General features: G+C 44.2%; 1 protein-coding gene across 2 annotated transcripts in view; it reads left to right on the top strand.

Moving 5' to 3' along the window:
• The window catches only part of LOC119453582 (cytochrome P450 3A31), a 234,461-nt gene extending 220,300 nt beyond the window's left edge, over window positions 1–14,161 (top strand). The window contains exons 11-14 of one of the 2 annotated variants that reach the window (XM_037715632.2): window positions 6,607–6,695; window positions 8,248–8,388; window positions 13,358–13,523; window positions 14,048–14,161. In XM_037715632.2, the coding sequence (XP_037571560.1) occupies window positions 6,607–6,695; window positions 8,248–8,388; window positions 13,358–13,523; window positions 14,048–14,131 (480 nt within the window). In that variant the 3' untranslated portion in view covers window positions 14,132–14,161. The remainder of the gene's footprint in view (window positions 1–6,606; window positions 6,696–8,247; window positions 8,389–13,357; window positions 13,524–14,047) is intronic. The other variant, XM_049668265.1, reaches the window with a different exon arrangement.
• Window positions 14,162–16,295: the final 2,134 nt, after the last annotated feature.

The following is a 16,295-nucleotide window of genomic DNA, read 5'->3' as shown; positions in this document are numbered from 1 at the left end:
GCTGTATCCGTCGCACGTAGGGCCGTCGGCCATTTCAATTGAGGAAGGCATAGGTGTTAGTAAATGCGACGCCGAAATTTTGTTCAACGAACGTTAGTTGAAGTTGTACCTTGCTCCTGATTTTAAACAACTCATACCTCCTGAGGGTAAATTGAGCGCATGCAGCATAAAGAGCATCACTATCACTGGTAATCGAATACGTCATTCTCGCTCCACGAGCTCCAACAATACACACACAGGAATGCAAGGTTATTAACCAGTTTTAGAGTTTAGATGTATCACGCAGACATCACATGGCATGCCATCTCGCAGGCACTGATTTCTGTCACAGTATATAGACGGGCTCTCGGACCGCATTGTTTTCTATGACGGTGGTATGCATGGATACATTTTAGCAGTAAAAATCGTACGCAGTGTAGGCGTCTGCTCGAAATTCACGTCATGACGTTGTGGGCAACTACGTTGCTTCTATTGCATTCTACGGTTTTTGTGTAATTCGACTGAGGTATAGAAGCACGAGGTCCGCATTTTAGGATGCTGTTCGTACCTCTCAGCGCGTGTCTTTACGCTCGATTTGGTGTGCGGCAGTTTTGGCCTGTTTAGTGCGCGCTGTCACGGAAAAGATTATGCTCAACTTGTGACAGTGAGTAATAATCACAGTGTAGAAACGCTGGAGATTGTTAGGGGCTTATGCGCTTCTGTTGGTTTCCAGGCCGGCAGTTATCGAGGGCTCTATTGTCCCACCCACTCGAGCTGAGAACGGCTTCTAACACCTGCATCTTTATTATTGCTAGGTAAGTAATGTTTTGCATAAACGGTGCCTTGCAGCACCTTCTAATGACGTAGCTTTCTTTTTTGTAGCCTCTGTGTTTTTCTTCGATTAGGGCAAGTGTACCGGATGTGGCCTCAATGAACTCGCGCAACACCCCTACATGGTTGCCATATCTTATACTCAAAATTCGCATCTTGCACCTGTGAATGCCCTCTATATTCCTGCTAACAAATACAGGAAGATAGCAAAGAGTTGGTAAATATGCACTGTAAAAGATAGTTATGCAGATCGCTCGCACTATAGGAATCGGTGCGCGCTAAGTTTTCAAGAGCCACCGAGATGAAATGGTGCCTTAAGACAAGACGACGCGTTGCAGATTTCAGTGACGAAAGCGTCCCACAGCCATCATAATGGACCTTGCAGAGCAAGCGGAAGTTATAATCAGCTTTCAAACACGTTCACTCACACGACACGATGTGGACGACCTTCTCGAAACGCGCCACAGCACCACAGGACCGCAGTATACGATAAGGGACCCGTCATGAAGGAAGGAAGGAAGGAAGGAAGGAAAACATTTATTAGGTCCAGCAAGTTGTGAGTTGCCTCACAAAGTGGGCTGCTCCCACGTTGGGACCGGCAGGCAGAGCCTTTTAGCCGCGTCGTGGGCTTGCTGGACGGCCCATAGTTGCTCGGTCCGGTCCGGGCGGCGAATCGCGGCCTTTAGCCTGTCCCGATCCTTGGCTAAATTTTCGTTGGTTCGGTTGCACGACCAGAGCATATGTTCTAAGTCAAGTGGTGCATTGCAGTCTGCACACTGTGTGTTAGGATATTCGTCTGCCATGTAGAAAGCTAGTATTCTTGGTGTGGGATAAGTGTTTGTTTGTAGTAGTCTTAAAGTAAGTGCCTGTGGCCTTTTTAATGTGGGGTGTGCTGTGCTAAATGCTCTTCGGCTGAGATAGAAATGTTTTGTGAGCTCGTTGTATGTATAGGGGGCATCTCTGTTCTCTTGGATATGGTTTGTACCTTCGAGGGTGGCGTCGGGGAGGGTCAGTTCTCGCGCGCTCGTATGAGCCTTCTAGTTGAGATTCGGGGGAGGGGGGGCTTCTCTATATTGCCTAGGTGTGCTGGGAACCAGCATAAGGAGTGATAATAGATCTTGCTATTTTTGATTATGTGTATTGCCTGTTGTGATATTGTACCTATCTGAAAAGCTAGGACTGCACTTCGAGAATCGCTATAAATATAATGTCTACTTCTATCAGTTAGTGCTAGAGCGATCGCTACTCGCTCTGCGACCTCTGGTTTGTCAGTGTTGACCGTGGCTGAGTTTATGGCTTTGCGTTTGTTGTCTACTAGCGCAACAGTGAAAGCTTATCTGTCCACATGTCGGGCGGCGTCAACGAAGCAAACTCTTTGGTTTTCTTTGCGAATGGTCCTAGAGTAGGCAGGCTCCTCTGGCTAGTCTTCTCTCTACATTGTGTTCAGGATCATGTTGCGGGGCAATGGTCTGACTTCATATTGTTTGCAAATGTCCATGAACGCCTCCCATAACTTAATCTTTATCGTCAGCTGCAAGACGCGCGTTGGCTTCTTTTTTTGTGAGTAAATTGCGGCTCTGCGGCCCCTCTGTTACGCTAAGCGGCTCAAAGCGGAGGCTGGCACGAGCGAAATTTGTAAGGGTGCTTTTTCCGCCTGTCTAGGCATGCATTCGTAGCCTAATGGTTTGAGTATCAGATTTCCGTGCTGGAGCAACAGTTCAAAACCAACAATGAAAATATTATATATTGTGGCTTTATTTCCATGAGTTGTGGGGGCATGGAGTTTTGACGAGTGTACACGTGCCAAATTGGTAACAGTTAGACTATACTTCCAAAGTGCGGGTTTCGCTCTAAAACAGCGTTCGAGATGGGGCGCTTAATGGGGGCAGTGAGTTTCATTTCGCGACTGTTTGATCTTGAACTATAGATTCCACAGTGCCCTGTAGCGGCTATCATTATCAGTGGGGACAGTGAACACATGCTAGTGAAGACAAAGACCGTGATGACAATGATGATTATGACATTACGAGAGCGCAATAAACACTCTAGCAGTTGTTTCGATGGCGTTGTAGTTTGGGGTTTTACAGTGAAGCTGTGAATGTAGACTTCCGCAACAATTCGTTTGTAGCGGTGATGGCCGGCGTGTGATGGCGTCGTCAGCACGAAATTTAAATGCAATTCAAGGTGTGTCGGAGCTCTGCATTTGCTTTGAAACGTAATAATAAATTATGAAAATATAACGTTATCTCGCATATACCCCATTCAAATAGACAACGACTCATATGCGCAGTTTTCTAAACCAGGAATTCTTGAAAATGTTTGTTTCTCGCATCCCGGAGGCCAGCTAGGAGCTTCCACGTCTGCGGTGGTGACACCAGACGCCGTGGTGCTGCAACGTAGCTTGCGAACTGCTGTTTTCGATACGCGCCGTGAGCCAGCTAACAGAACTCTAGTATTTCCGAACACTGTGAGAACAAAACCTCTTTGTTGCGCACTCGCTCATGCAGCTTCACTGTCTTTGATGTATCAGTTGTCGGATAAATTTAGGTCTGTGAAGGAATTTTTCCTGCTGTTTTAACTGCTCTCAGCATTCACACGTCTCATACTTACTCGCTTGGAGTTTGATTCCGACAAAAGTGAAATTCATTCTTTCAGTAAAAGAAAACAAGGCCAACTATTTGCTCTCTCAAGCGCAGAAGCAGCACTGTTTCTATCGCCGTGTTCCGTATGAAAGTGCGGGGAACACGCTCTTCACATTCTCTCTGAACTGCAGCATTGACGCCGTCGCTTCACCACTGGCCTTCACATCGTACCTGCTGGCTGCACATCCAGAAATCCAGGATAAAGTTCGAGCAGAAGTTCAAGCCCTAATTCAAAAAGAGGTGAGTGCATCTTACGAGCCCCTCTCCCTATATTCTTCGCCTAATCTGAAAAACGCATTACGTTTCGGTATGGCCGTGTAAAGGTAGTGCCAACGTGAAGTCACGCTGTTAGCATCTCCGTCAGCTACCTGGCCTTTGGGTTTCTTGTCGTTCTTTGCTTTATTGCGCTTAACTTTGTTGTGGCCTTCGAAAATGCGTCAATTATCCCGGTTTTCTTCAATAATTACTGCCATTAACTCTTCACATAACTTTGAATTTTTTAAAGTCTGTAGCAGACATGTGTATGTATGGGAACGATACTGACGCCACGAGAAGAAATTAAATTTTCTTTTCTGGACAAACTATTTGTGCGCTAAATGTCACGGTCAGCTGAGCGTAGTGCCTCCTTCTGTAAGTATCCTTGTCAGTACTGCCGAGTTCAATGCAACAGATCTAGGCAATCTGCTGCGCAAGATTATTATTGTTCATAATTGAAGTGATCACACCAAACGTTTCTGAATAGTTGTATGATGTGTACGTAATGAACTAGTTGCTTCATAGTTAAAAAGCCCAATATAAGGTATCTAGGAAAAAGGGCCCGTATGTACTGGAAATGTATTACGCTAGCACGGTTCGAAAAAGCAGATGTACATTGAACATTTTAACATGTCTAAGGGTGTTAAGGAGTGTTTTGTTTACTTTACACCTTTTTATTACGCTATTTAGCGCTCGTTTTACTCACACACCCCATAATAAGGATTTTACCGGGAAAATCAAAATACAATAAAAATTTAGCACCCCATAAGAAAAGGGTTTGTACACACACTAGCACGTTCGCTACCTTTTAAAACTGCATTTACAGGACATTAGGTTACAAGGGTTATGCCCTCAATTTCTGCAATGCAATGTATGAATTTATGCAAGGTATCTGATGAAATGATGCAGCTTGAGTTGGTGTACGTGTGGATTACGCTTCGAAAAATGAATTCTACGTCTGGTTTCCCCGTTAAGTTCCTGGCTTCAAAATTCCTGTCCGTGCATTTCTTCCTTAACCTATTTAAGGATCAATTACTTGTGCTTTGAATAAATTTACGTAGTAATGCCAATACAGAGCTCGTAAACTGGAAAATAAAACAGTAATATAACGAGCTGAAGGCGGCCTTTTTCATTCATTTCGATCCTGCTTCAACCAAACACCCCTCCCTAAGGATCTCAATAAAATAAAGGCGCTTGCATTACACTGCCACCCTAAGGGTGCCTGTTCGGCAACAAATTCATTAGCACCCTTACGGGCGTTGAAGGGTATTGTGTGCACCAGACAGATTGGGTTGTTGGACACGACATTGATGGCGTGTGTACCATGGCAAAACCGCACTCATTCACGAAAACGTCTTCTTTTGAACTCACTTTTGGCTGACTTTGTGAATTCGTCAATTTTGTCACCCTTATTACCTTTGTGACCTCTCTCACCTCTGTACAAGTTTTGTGAAGGCGGCTCATTTTACTACAGTTTACGTGCGCGATTAGAAAGTCTGTTCTGTGCGAGACAAACAAGAAGTATATAACTAAATCCTTGAGACGCAAACAGCACCTGCACAGCATATACTTATCGGATTTGCGGAGTGTTAATTAAGGAGTTAGAATGATTCCTGAATGGATCCACGGTTTCAAACATTCGGAATTCAACGGGAATTTATTGCTGGCAGGAGTCTGGCAGTTGGAATAGAAATGTAATGGCATCCAAAGATTCCAGGAATTAAGTTGGCAGGGAATGGGCACACAATCCCGGAGCACTGAATGGTGATTGTATGCGCGACTACAAAACCGGTAAATTTGTTTATTAGCCTAAACTAGGCATCGCAAATTTATTACTTTGCAAATTTTTTATTCAATACGGCTTTTTCAGTTTAAACCAGTAGGTGATTACCACTACCGTGGTAATAATAAGCAATGCAGTATTCTACATATTCAATTCTGATAAACCGGAAACCTTTATTTATTACATTGTTGAAGTGCATTTAGAAATAGCAACGTTTAGTTTGAATGAACTCCTTAACATTTAGTTAAGGCGCTAATTTCTCAAGAATCCTTTCATTTAGCAAGAGCATGCTTGACCTGTGACTCAGGGATGCAAGTCAAAAACGGCCACGCCGCGAACAGTTGCATCCTGGCGAGTGCACGGTGATTTGAAAAACGCGTCATGTTTTTTTCGTACACTGTTGAGTGTCCAGAAGGCGCGATAATAGCTGGTCATGTATGTGTTCTGGAAAATGCTGCCCGTCAATATGCAAGTAAGAGTACAACAAAAATGGCAGCAGCCTTCAGCGATTCCTCCGGTTTTGAGCTCATTCACTGCGGCAGCGGCGTTCTCCTCAAAGACCACCACAATAATTTTTATCCTCTGCTTTTTCTCTCAAGCAGTTGCTTGCTGTTGTTGGCGTGTGCGGGAGAATTTTGTGAGCTCAAGAAATTAGAAGAAGAGTGCTTAAAATAATCCTCAAGATTCGCCCCTTGCTACTGTGAGATGTTATCAGACCCTGAAGCAACTTTGTTGTAGCTGTGCGCTCAACAGAAACGTTTTTGACTTCTTGCGTCACGACATGTAATACTTACTCTAATCATGTATGGGTTTTATTAGAGAGCATATTTTGTAATCTCTTCCGTATTCTATTTCTTTCATGAATGTGTGCTCTTACGCCTACATATTGTTTTATAATTTTACTGCATTTGTTGTATTTTTTTCTGGATTTCATCTTTCAACCTAATTAGCATGCCAGGTATGTCGCTAAGGAAACATCTTCACCTCTTGTTGTAGTCGTCGTCCCCCCACTCTTTTTTATACTATTAAACAAATAGTGAGCCCTCTTTATTGCGCATTTTTTTACCACGGAAATCTTAGGAGTGTATTTTTGCATTGATACCGGCCCCTGTGCAGGGGGAGCTCACATACGACGGCCTCGGTGAACTCACGTACTTGGGCCAAGTGCTGTCAGAATCGCTGAGACTCTATCCTTCGCTACCAGGGTAAGGTACTGTTTTCCTTTGGAAGGAGAATAAGCGGTGCGGAATTGCCTAATTCTTGTGCTAGTTACAATTGCACTGAAGAAAACAGAGAATTCATACAAAGTGCCTATTCTGTTAAAATAAATTAAAGCAAAAATAATGTTTTCGTCAGCTGAAATGCGCGCTAGCCGTCCCCCCCCCCTCACCTCTTTCCTAGCGCGCGTAAAAAACCGGGTCGCCTCCTCCCCGCTTTCCTCCCTTGCGCGCGCGAGAAAGTCACCGGCTCACTGAGCCACCATGCGGCTCGGCTCGCCCTGGCAAGCTTTCCTTCACTCCTACAGCATTCGGCGTGCGGCCGCAATTTTATCGCTCTTTTGCTTTATACGGAACATAACGGCGACGGCGACGACTACGGCAGAAATCTGCCTGCAGTGTCCATATAATTGCTATCGCAATGAAAAAGTTGTTACGGGAATTGAGAGCATCTTTTGGCCAGCAATAAATTTCATTCCTCTTATCACGCACGTGAAGACTAAAAAGCTAGTAGCGAATTACGGTTTGGTTAGCTTAGGCATTTATCCGCTCATTTAGCTTATGAATTCCCCTCTCCCTAGTGGCGCACTTTGAATTAAAGCTACATCCCAATTTTTCCACTTATATTCGCCTCATTGTTAACTTGAAGTGTGTAACGCCTTTGCATCTCAACAGAAGTTTGGTTACCACATGCATGTGCAACTTTAGAGAGATAAGGAAAAGAAAGCAGCGAGTTCAATGAGAAGCGACAATACGGTTCGCTACTGCTGACAAAGGAGGCCGGAAAAGGTACAAAGGCAGCTGCATGCATGCTCTCCTCTATTTAAGTTCAGGACCCATTCTAGCTGAAAATTCTGACAGTAGTAAAAGTTCATGTGCCTTTCAAGAAAGCATAGGAGCAAGAGTCTGACAATGTTCTTCAATAACCAGCCAACAAGAACGACACGAAATCTCTGTACTATGGCAAATTTTCTCTTAACTGTCCATTTTTCCTTCTGTAGAACTTTTATGGGTTTTCATTGCAGTTTCATGGCTATACTGAATTTTTGCCAACATTTCCTTTTATGAAGTTTCCACACCTTAATACTTTTCACCAAATTCATTTCCTCATTCATCGTTCTAGCCGTGCGACTTGTTGAATATTTCGCCCTTGTCCTACCATCAACAAGCGCACCATTTGGCGAGACTCCTTCGGAGAAGCTGTGATACCGGGCTCAGTCCCCGTAGTAGGCCAAGTTTTCTTTCAGCTGTAAATCTCTCTTTCTCAGAAACTCGTTTGCGTTTCATTCGCAGTGTCGTCCTAGATTTAGGTAGAAGCAGATGGAAGGCAGCGTTCGTTGTAAAGAAAAGCCATGAGTTTAGCGTGTTATTGTGGTAAAGACTACTGAAGTTACAGCCACCTGAAGCCTAATATCTGCAAGATTCTCTTGTGATTCAGTTATCCTCAGTAACTATCGGATACTTTGGTATACTCACAATATTGTCTGATGTTTTATTCGAAGTGTCTAATACAGTACTGATAATGTATGTGCCTTTGCAGCTCGATACGCAGGATATGTGACGAAGACTACGAATACAACGGGGTTCGCATCCTGAAAGGCATGAACGTTTCAGTTCCCACCCTTGAAATACATTATGATCCCACACTGTGGCCGGAACCGAAGAAGTTTGACCCTGAACGGTAATAGGGCAACGTTCTCTCTACCCTAACATTACACAGTTATAAACCTCGTAGTAGATTCAAGTAAATGCGTTCCTAAGTCAACGCGACGAAAGTGAGGACAAGAAATATACAAAACAGGACAGATGCGCTATCACCGAACTCTTTTCATTGCCATGCATTATACACGTATACCAAACAGAGATGATAAGATGACACAAATACGTACACACTGCTATCTGAATTGCTTGGCTGGGCACGATATGAAGCGTAGTGAAATCTAATATTACAAAATTGTCGTGTTCGTGCATCAATTGTCCCGACTTCTCGGTTCATCATATTGAGGGAAAGCCAACTATTTCCAATATCTCAGGTTCATATTAAACGTCGATCCCCTCTGACACAAAAGTCCGTATGCTACAGAAGATATATGTGTCGTGTAAGTCTGAGCTTGATAATATATCATGTTAAGTAGTTATATAATCTGTTATGCATTTGCCCTTCCATTTCTTTGTCTCGTCTGCAAGACTCTGAACTCTGTATGTATGTACAGAGCTCTGTATGTATTCTCAGACAACATGTACAGAGCTCTGTATGTATTCTCAGACAATTCAGACAATGTACAGAACTCTGTATGTATTCTCAGACAATTCTAAGTACTTGTAGTTATTTATACAACTGTACATAGCTTATCTTCTGTACATTCCTAGACTCATGTGCCAAACACTATGTTCATGTTTTGTGGCTGTATTCTATGTTTTTCACAACACTTTGTCATTTCGTTTCGTTTGCCTTGTGACGGCGGAGTACCCAATGCCACCGGAAGGTGCGAGGATCTCCTACTGCATGATGTCATTAAGAAAAGTGCCCAACTTGGAGCTCACATGTGTTACTAGAATTACCGCACCGCTTGAAGACTTACTCAAATGAGTATATAGAAAGTTCATAAGTATGCGTGCATAGTTACACCTGAGGGCCTGACAGGGCGGGTTTCAGCGTTGTTAAATTTGTGCTGCAGGAGCAGCGAGGCACCTCCTATCACACCGCACAGAATAGATACTTCATTGGTACCATCGTCCCATCTAGATAATATTACCTGCAAAAATTTTCACGCATGACTTCGTGTCTTAGAAACCTGCCAAATAAAAGTTGGAAATATATATACTAGCCAGGCGACCAACTATCCTGATATACTAATCAAAATAGGTGCACTAGCCAATAGGAATCTCTCATGACATGTTTATGCTAAGTACTTTTGCGTGATTTTTCGTTTAGTTCATGAGACAAAAGAATTACTTTTAAGAGACAATGGGTATAATGCAACCAGCAACGTGAGCTTGCACCAGCCGGTTAAATCGTGTTATTTTCAATTCCATTGTTATTACTAAGTCAAAAATTACGAAAATAACCTGTTGTTGAGGAGCAGCGTACCTTAAACGTTCTTTTATGTTATCCCTTGTTTCTTGTTTAACTTATGCCTGTTTGGCAGGCCTTGTTTTAAATGCGTTTTGCTCCGGTTTAATTCTCCTGTCCATTTCTTTGTTCGGCCTAACGCAGTCGATAGACTTCGAGTTAAGCACGTTTATTTAGCCATTAGTTCCTTAAAATCATACAGTATACGTCCAAATATATATCACGTAAACGCCTCAACGCCAAAAATAAAAATACCGACAGAACTCATCTCACTATGACTGTCGATGGTAATGCGAATATGAATCGATCAATGTAGCGACAGAAGCCCCGTTTGTTGAACGCGTGTAGTGGGGACTCTAAGAATTTCGTTCGTTAAGCTATATGCTAGAATATCGCCCCACTTAGCTATGGCACTCTCTTGCCAAGGTGGCCTATGAACATGGAGGCAAGACGAAGACTGTACCATGCTGATACAGTGACGATCGAATGAGGCAGTAGGAGTAATATCGATAGAACGACAAGGGCCTATAACGATGTTGGTAACAAGACGAAAACGTGACTATACGATGACATGAGGGCCATGAGATGACGTTGATGCTTTGACGATGACTGTACGATGACAACCGGATGAAGGAGGCAGAATGACGACGACCGCACGACCAGGACGGCATGGCTACGACGGTATCACAACGGATGTACGATGGCGTCTGTGTGATCACGACGCAGTGAAGACGATAGCGTACCGACGACGTTTGATTGATGACAGCGTGATTACGATAGAACGACGAACAATAAGTGACGTCGATGGATCGACGATGGGGGTGTGATGATGACGGCATGACGACAATGGAATGATGATACCGAAGTGATGACGATGGTGCAGGGCTAGGCGACGATATTTGGCAATTGTTACTTGATACGATTCAATAGCCTGGCAAGGGAACACGAATTCAGGATCGCCAGTCAGCCTCTAGAGTCTGTAAAGAAGTACGTTTATCTAGGTCAATTACTCAAGGGGACCCTGATCGTGAGAAAGAAATTTACAGAACAATAAAATTTGGTTGGAGTTCATACGGCAGGCATTGCCAAATCCTGACTGGGAGCTTACCACTGTCGTTGAAAAGAAAAGTGTACAATCATTGCATTCTACCGGTGTCAACACATGGGGCAGAAACTTGGAGGTTAACGAAGAATATCGAGAACAAGTTAAGGACTGCACAAAGAGCGATGAAACGAATATTAGGCATAACGTTAAGAGACAGGAAGAGAGTGGTGTGGATCGGAGAACAAACGGGGATAGCCGATGTTCTAGTTTACATTAAGTGGAAAAAAATAGCTGGGCAGGCCATGTAAGGCACAGGATGGATAACCGGTGGACAATTACAACAGAATGGATACCAAGAGAAGAGAAGCGCAGTCGAAGACGGCAGAAAACTAAGTGGGGTGATGAAGTTAGGAAATTTGCAGGCCCAAGTTGGAATCAGCTAGCGCAAGACAGGGGCAATTGGACATCACAGGGAGAGGCCTTCGTCCTGCAGTGGACATAAAATAGGCTGATGATGATAATTATTATGACGGTGCGAGATACTCGGGCAACAAGTATTTGAGACACAGACGCAAGAAACTACCGAAACAATTGTATCCAATCCGACACTTTCCATTTGTATGCATACTTCGATGCATTATTCGGAAGTTTCTTACTATATATCTACATAATGTAGCAGCAAACGCGTATGCACAAAAATGTTTGCTTAGAAATTTCTGAACTTTGACTAACCTTGTTTTATTTGAATGAAATGTCTGTTAGTATCTCACAATTTTCGTATTTATTTCTCAGAGCATAATATTTTAATTCCCAAAGAATTTATTGGGATTGGTCTAGGTGCTTGACATGAAAGCTTTTTGTACGCTGTGCTGTTCTTGTTTGTAGCCCTTGCAATTCATCGGATTTGCTGCCCTCCTTGCCGACCAGGTAGCGGGTCACCATCTAAATACAACGTCAATAAGAAGCCTCTGTACCATGGCCCAAATACCTTGTTCGTAAAAACAAAAAATCAAGAAAACAGCAGGTCGCCTGCGCGCAGACTTTCAAGCGCTTTTTTTTGTCGAGACGGCGCTACCACGTCAATCTGCTCCACTAATAGGGACGCACCGACCTCATCGCCTGTGCTCGGTGGAGGGCTCTGGCGGAAAGATAAAATAATGTCGCTGCCTTTAGTTTTATTCAGGTTGCTTAGTGGCATCAGTATCAGTTTGAGAAGCACAGCTCAGCCACCATTTATAGTTACGCACGGTGATGTTGCGATAGCAGTGTCTCGTAACTTAAGATACACGATACATTCTTTCATGCATCGGAAATACAGATACTGATGCACGTCTTGCCAGGCGTGTCATAATACAGATACAAGATACCGAAAGAGTATCTAAGATAGTATCTGAGATACATCTATCTTTGATACTGCCCAGCACTGCGATGGTGCAACGATAGCATGACGAGGATCGCAAGCTGACAATGGACGAATGCATGGCGACGACTATATGACGACGAATTATTGACGGCGGTAGCAAGACAACGGCGTGGGCACAATGGGATGACGACGATCGTATGAAGACACTGGTGTGACGATTACTGTTTCACGAAACCTGTATGACGACGATCCCTAGATGACGACGACCGCATGAGGAGAGCCGGATGGCGTAGATGGAGGGAGGACGATGGCACGACCAGGACGGCATCACGACGACCGCCTTACAATGGAGGCATGACGGCATAAGAGGGGTACGGCGTGACAAGTGTCGGATAATAAAGCTAGAATGATGGTGACGAATCGGCCACGACAGCATCGTGACCACAAGCCCATGCATAATCGCCAAAGCTAGCACACAACTTAGGCAACTTGGTCGGGGTAGAAGGCGCGACGAGGACGCATGACGAGAGTAGGGTATCATGAAGCTGGAATGACGACAAGGGGAGAAGCACGACGGCTTCAAGACCATGAGCCCATACCTATTGGCCCAAGCTATTAGACAATTTGGGCGACTGGGTCGGGGTAGATGGTGTGACCACGACGGCACGACGAGAGTATCCCGAGGCTGGAATAACGACAACGAAACGACCACGACGACATCTCAACCAGGAGCACATACCCAGCGGTCCAAGCAGGTAGACAACTTGGGTCACTAGGTTGGCCTAGGACGCTAGATAGATAGATAGATAGATAGATAGATAGATAGATAGATAGATAGATAGGCTCAAAACGGCTTATGTTGGCAAATAATGGTATTCGCATTAAAAAGAATTGTCAGTCATCCTAGTATTATCCAACACGATAGCACCAAGTGGCAACATCGATGTCTTGGCGTACGTAGCGAAACCAGAAACCTTGCTAGGTTGTTCTGAGGATACCACTTGGCGAACTTTCGGTGGCTTTGCCGCAGTAAACGTGCACAAGGCTCCCAAACAACCGCCGAAGATATCACGGAATCTCATCGCCATTTTGCAGACTACAGACTGATAGGATAAGTTTATGTGCCGTCCTATTTGTTGAATTTCACCCTCCACTACACGCTGGCGCAGATTCAGCAAGGCCAACAAGGACAGCATACAGCCCATGTCGTACTTTCCGTACGGATTCGGACCGCGCAGGTGCATCGCCACTGCGCTCTCGCAGATGGAGCTCACCCTCACTCTCGCCCTGCTTGTGATGCGGTACAGGTTACTGCCCAGCGGAAAGTACAAAGACGTGAGTACCAATCATCCGCCACTATAACCCTAATTCGTCAAACAAAGCTATTAAAGCCCCCACAAGCGTTTATTCCTTCTACGTTTTTTTAAGGTAGAGCAGCATGGGTCAGAGCTATAGCTGGCGGCGCAGGACGGAAACGCTTAGTGAAAGTGTAGTGGCCACACGCGTGGTCAGGCACTTGCTGCGATCTAATAACGTTGCACTGTGAATTCGGTGGCAGCCGCCGAAGAGCTGTTGTCCTGGCTAAATCGCATTGCGGCTACTATTGAATGAGTTAATCATGGGATTAACGCTCGAAACGAACATCAGGTCACCGTAGTGGCTAAGTCACTGATGGCAATCATGTTCGTAAAATAATAGCAGCACCACCTCCCTATCCACAGGAATAACGTACTAGAACATTAACTATAATCAAAATGTAACATAAGTAAATAAGAAAAAAAATAGTAATACACTAATGTCAGACTTGGCCAATATATTTATACAAGTTTCTCGTTTCGTCTCTCTTTGTTTTGCTTCAGGAGCCACCAAATTACACTGCGGCGACGTTGCTGGGTTATCCCAAAGAAGGTGTATGGGTCAAATTGCAGAAGCTTCAAGCCTAGGAGAGGACAGTGAAAGAAAGGGCAAATTTAGGTCATTTTCGTTATGACTGGCGACTCTTTTATGTCATTCTCGTTGTTTGTTTCTGTTTTAACAGCGTTATTCACTTATATCTCACTACATACGCGACCTCTATTGCCTGACTTGCCTGACTTGCCTGACTATTGCCTCACTTCTAGCAGCTCTGTAATGCTGGCACTCTGTCAATAAAGCAATTCAATCTGTTTCAGCCTCTTTGATCACATAGTGTTGTTCTCCGTGGCTCTGTTATTACGCAACTCACCATTGCACAATGCGTAACAAACATCTAGATATTTTCAAATGAGTGTTTTAGTGATCAGGGCCCGTGTACCCAACAAGCTGCTAATCTAGAGTTGCTCGCAAGAGCAAATAGGATTCCTTCCAATTATGATGCTCTAAGGACATATTATTGGCTGAGGCTGTCAGTCAATCGCAAACAGCCTTTAAAACGAAGAGCATTCCGAATTCGGGCTCATAAGAGATTGGGCATGAATATTAATTCAGAAGGAAGTGAAATAAGTTCGTTTGATCTTAAAGGGCAACTACGGGGATCGAAGTTAATGAAAAGGAAAAAAAGAAAATAACAACAAAGTGTTTTATCCACCTCATCACTTGGAAGTATCATAATGAACTGCTGTTTTTGTTGTGTGTTCTTTTTGTATACCATCTTCCTTTTTAAATGTAATACTTGCTGTATAATGTGAAATTCCAATTTTTATTGACACCAAGTCGTTTGGTAGTACATTTGGGCTAGTGTATATACGGAGTGTTTCAGAAAATGCATTATAAATTTCTATAAAAAAGGAGGCTACTATAATAATACGATTTTCTTGGAATATTTTTACTACTTAAGCATGCAGCTTAAGATGACTCGGTGTAGTAAATAGACAAGTAATTATACAAATTATATTACTAACTTTTGAACCTAGAGAGCTACGAGGTCTGTTAGAAAACTATTCGACCTTTGGCTGAAGAATGAAAACTGGCATAACTGGCGCATTGGAAGCCTAATCACCCTCAAAGTAGTCTCCTTGGGACTCCACACGCTTCTCCCAGTGGTGCTGCCATTCTTGGAAGCATTCCGAGAAGGCCTCTTTGGGAATGGAGTTTAGGTCAGCTGTCATTGTATCCATAATGTCCTCTCTTGTCTGAAATCGCGCTCCTTTCATGGCGTCTTGATTTTGGGAAACATCCAAAAGTCGCAGGGGGCCATATCAGGAGAGTAAGGAGCTTGTTAAACTATAGGGTCTGGTTTTTCGCCAAAAAAAAGTCTGAATCAAGTGCGAGGAATGTCCAGGAGCGTTGTGGTGATGGATGCGCCAATTTCCTGTTGACCACAACTCCGGTCTCTTGCGCCGCACAGCATCATGTAGGAGACGGAGAAGATCCCTGTAGCACTCTTTGGTGATTGTTTGACCCTGTGGTGCGTACTCGTGGTGTACCAAACCGCGGAATTCAAAGAAAGCAGTCAGCATCTCTTTCACGTTGCTGCGCAGTTGGCGGGCCTTCTTTGGTCTTCTTTGGTGACGACTGGGATTTGGTTTCCGCGTCAGTGCCAGTACACCCAAGACTCTTCACCAGTGATTATGGTGTTCATGAAGTCGGAGTCACTGTATGTGGAATCCAGCATGTCCTGTGAGACTTCAACACGAAGTTGCTTTTGCTCCACCATGAGCAGCTTCGGCACGAATTTCGCCGCAACTCTCTACATGGCGAAATCTTCGGTCATAATGAAATGTGCAGAAAAAGGGCTGATGCCCACCTCTTCCGCAATTTCTCGGATAGTCACACGACGGTCCCGTGTCACCACAGCGTTGACTTCGGCAATGACCTGGTCATTTCGGCAGATTGATGGCCGACCGGAGCGTGGCTCGCTCTCCACCGATGTGAGGCCGTCTTTAATCCGGTTGTACCACTCCTTAATCTGTGTGCTGCTCATAGCATCTTCATCGAAAGCCGTCTTAATCTTCCGAATGGTTTCCTCTTGGCTGTCGCCCACTTTCCGGCAAAATTTGATGCAGTAGCGCTGCTCCTGTCGCTCTGTCATTTTCTTTGCAATAAAAAGACGGACCAAAGCACTGCGCACTACCTCACTGAAACGCTGTGTCCCAGCGAGTGACGCTATCGGCAGGCGGGAAAAAATTC

The sequence above is a fragment of the Dermacentor silvarum genome, chromosome 5, assembly GCF_013339745.2.
Source record: "Dermacentor silvarum isolate Dsil-2018 chromosome 5, BIME_Dsil_1.4, whole genome shotgun sequence".
In the NCBI taxonomy this organism is placed as follows: domain Eukaryota; kingdom Metazoa; phylum Arthropoda; class Arachnida; order Ixodida; family Ixodidae; genus Dermacentor; species Dermacentor silvarum.
Note: the sequence above shows the minus strand (reverse complement) of the source record. Positions and strands in the feature narration are given on the sequence as shown.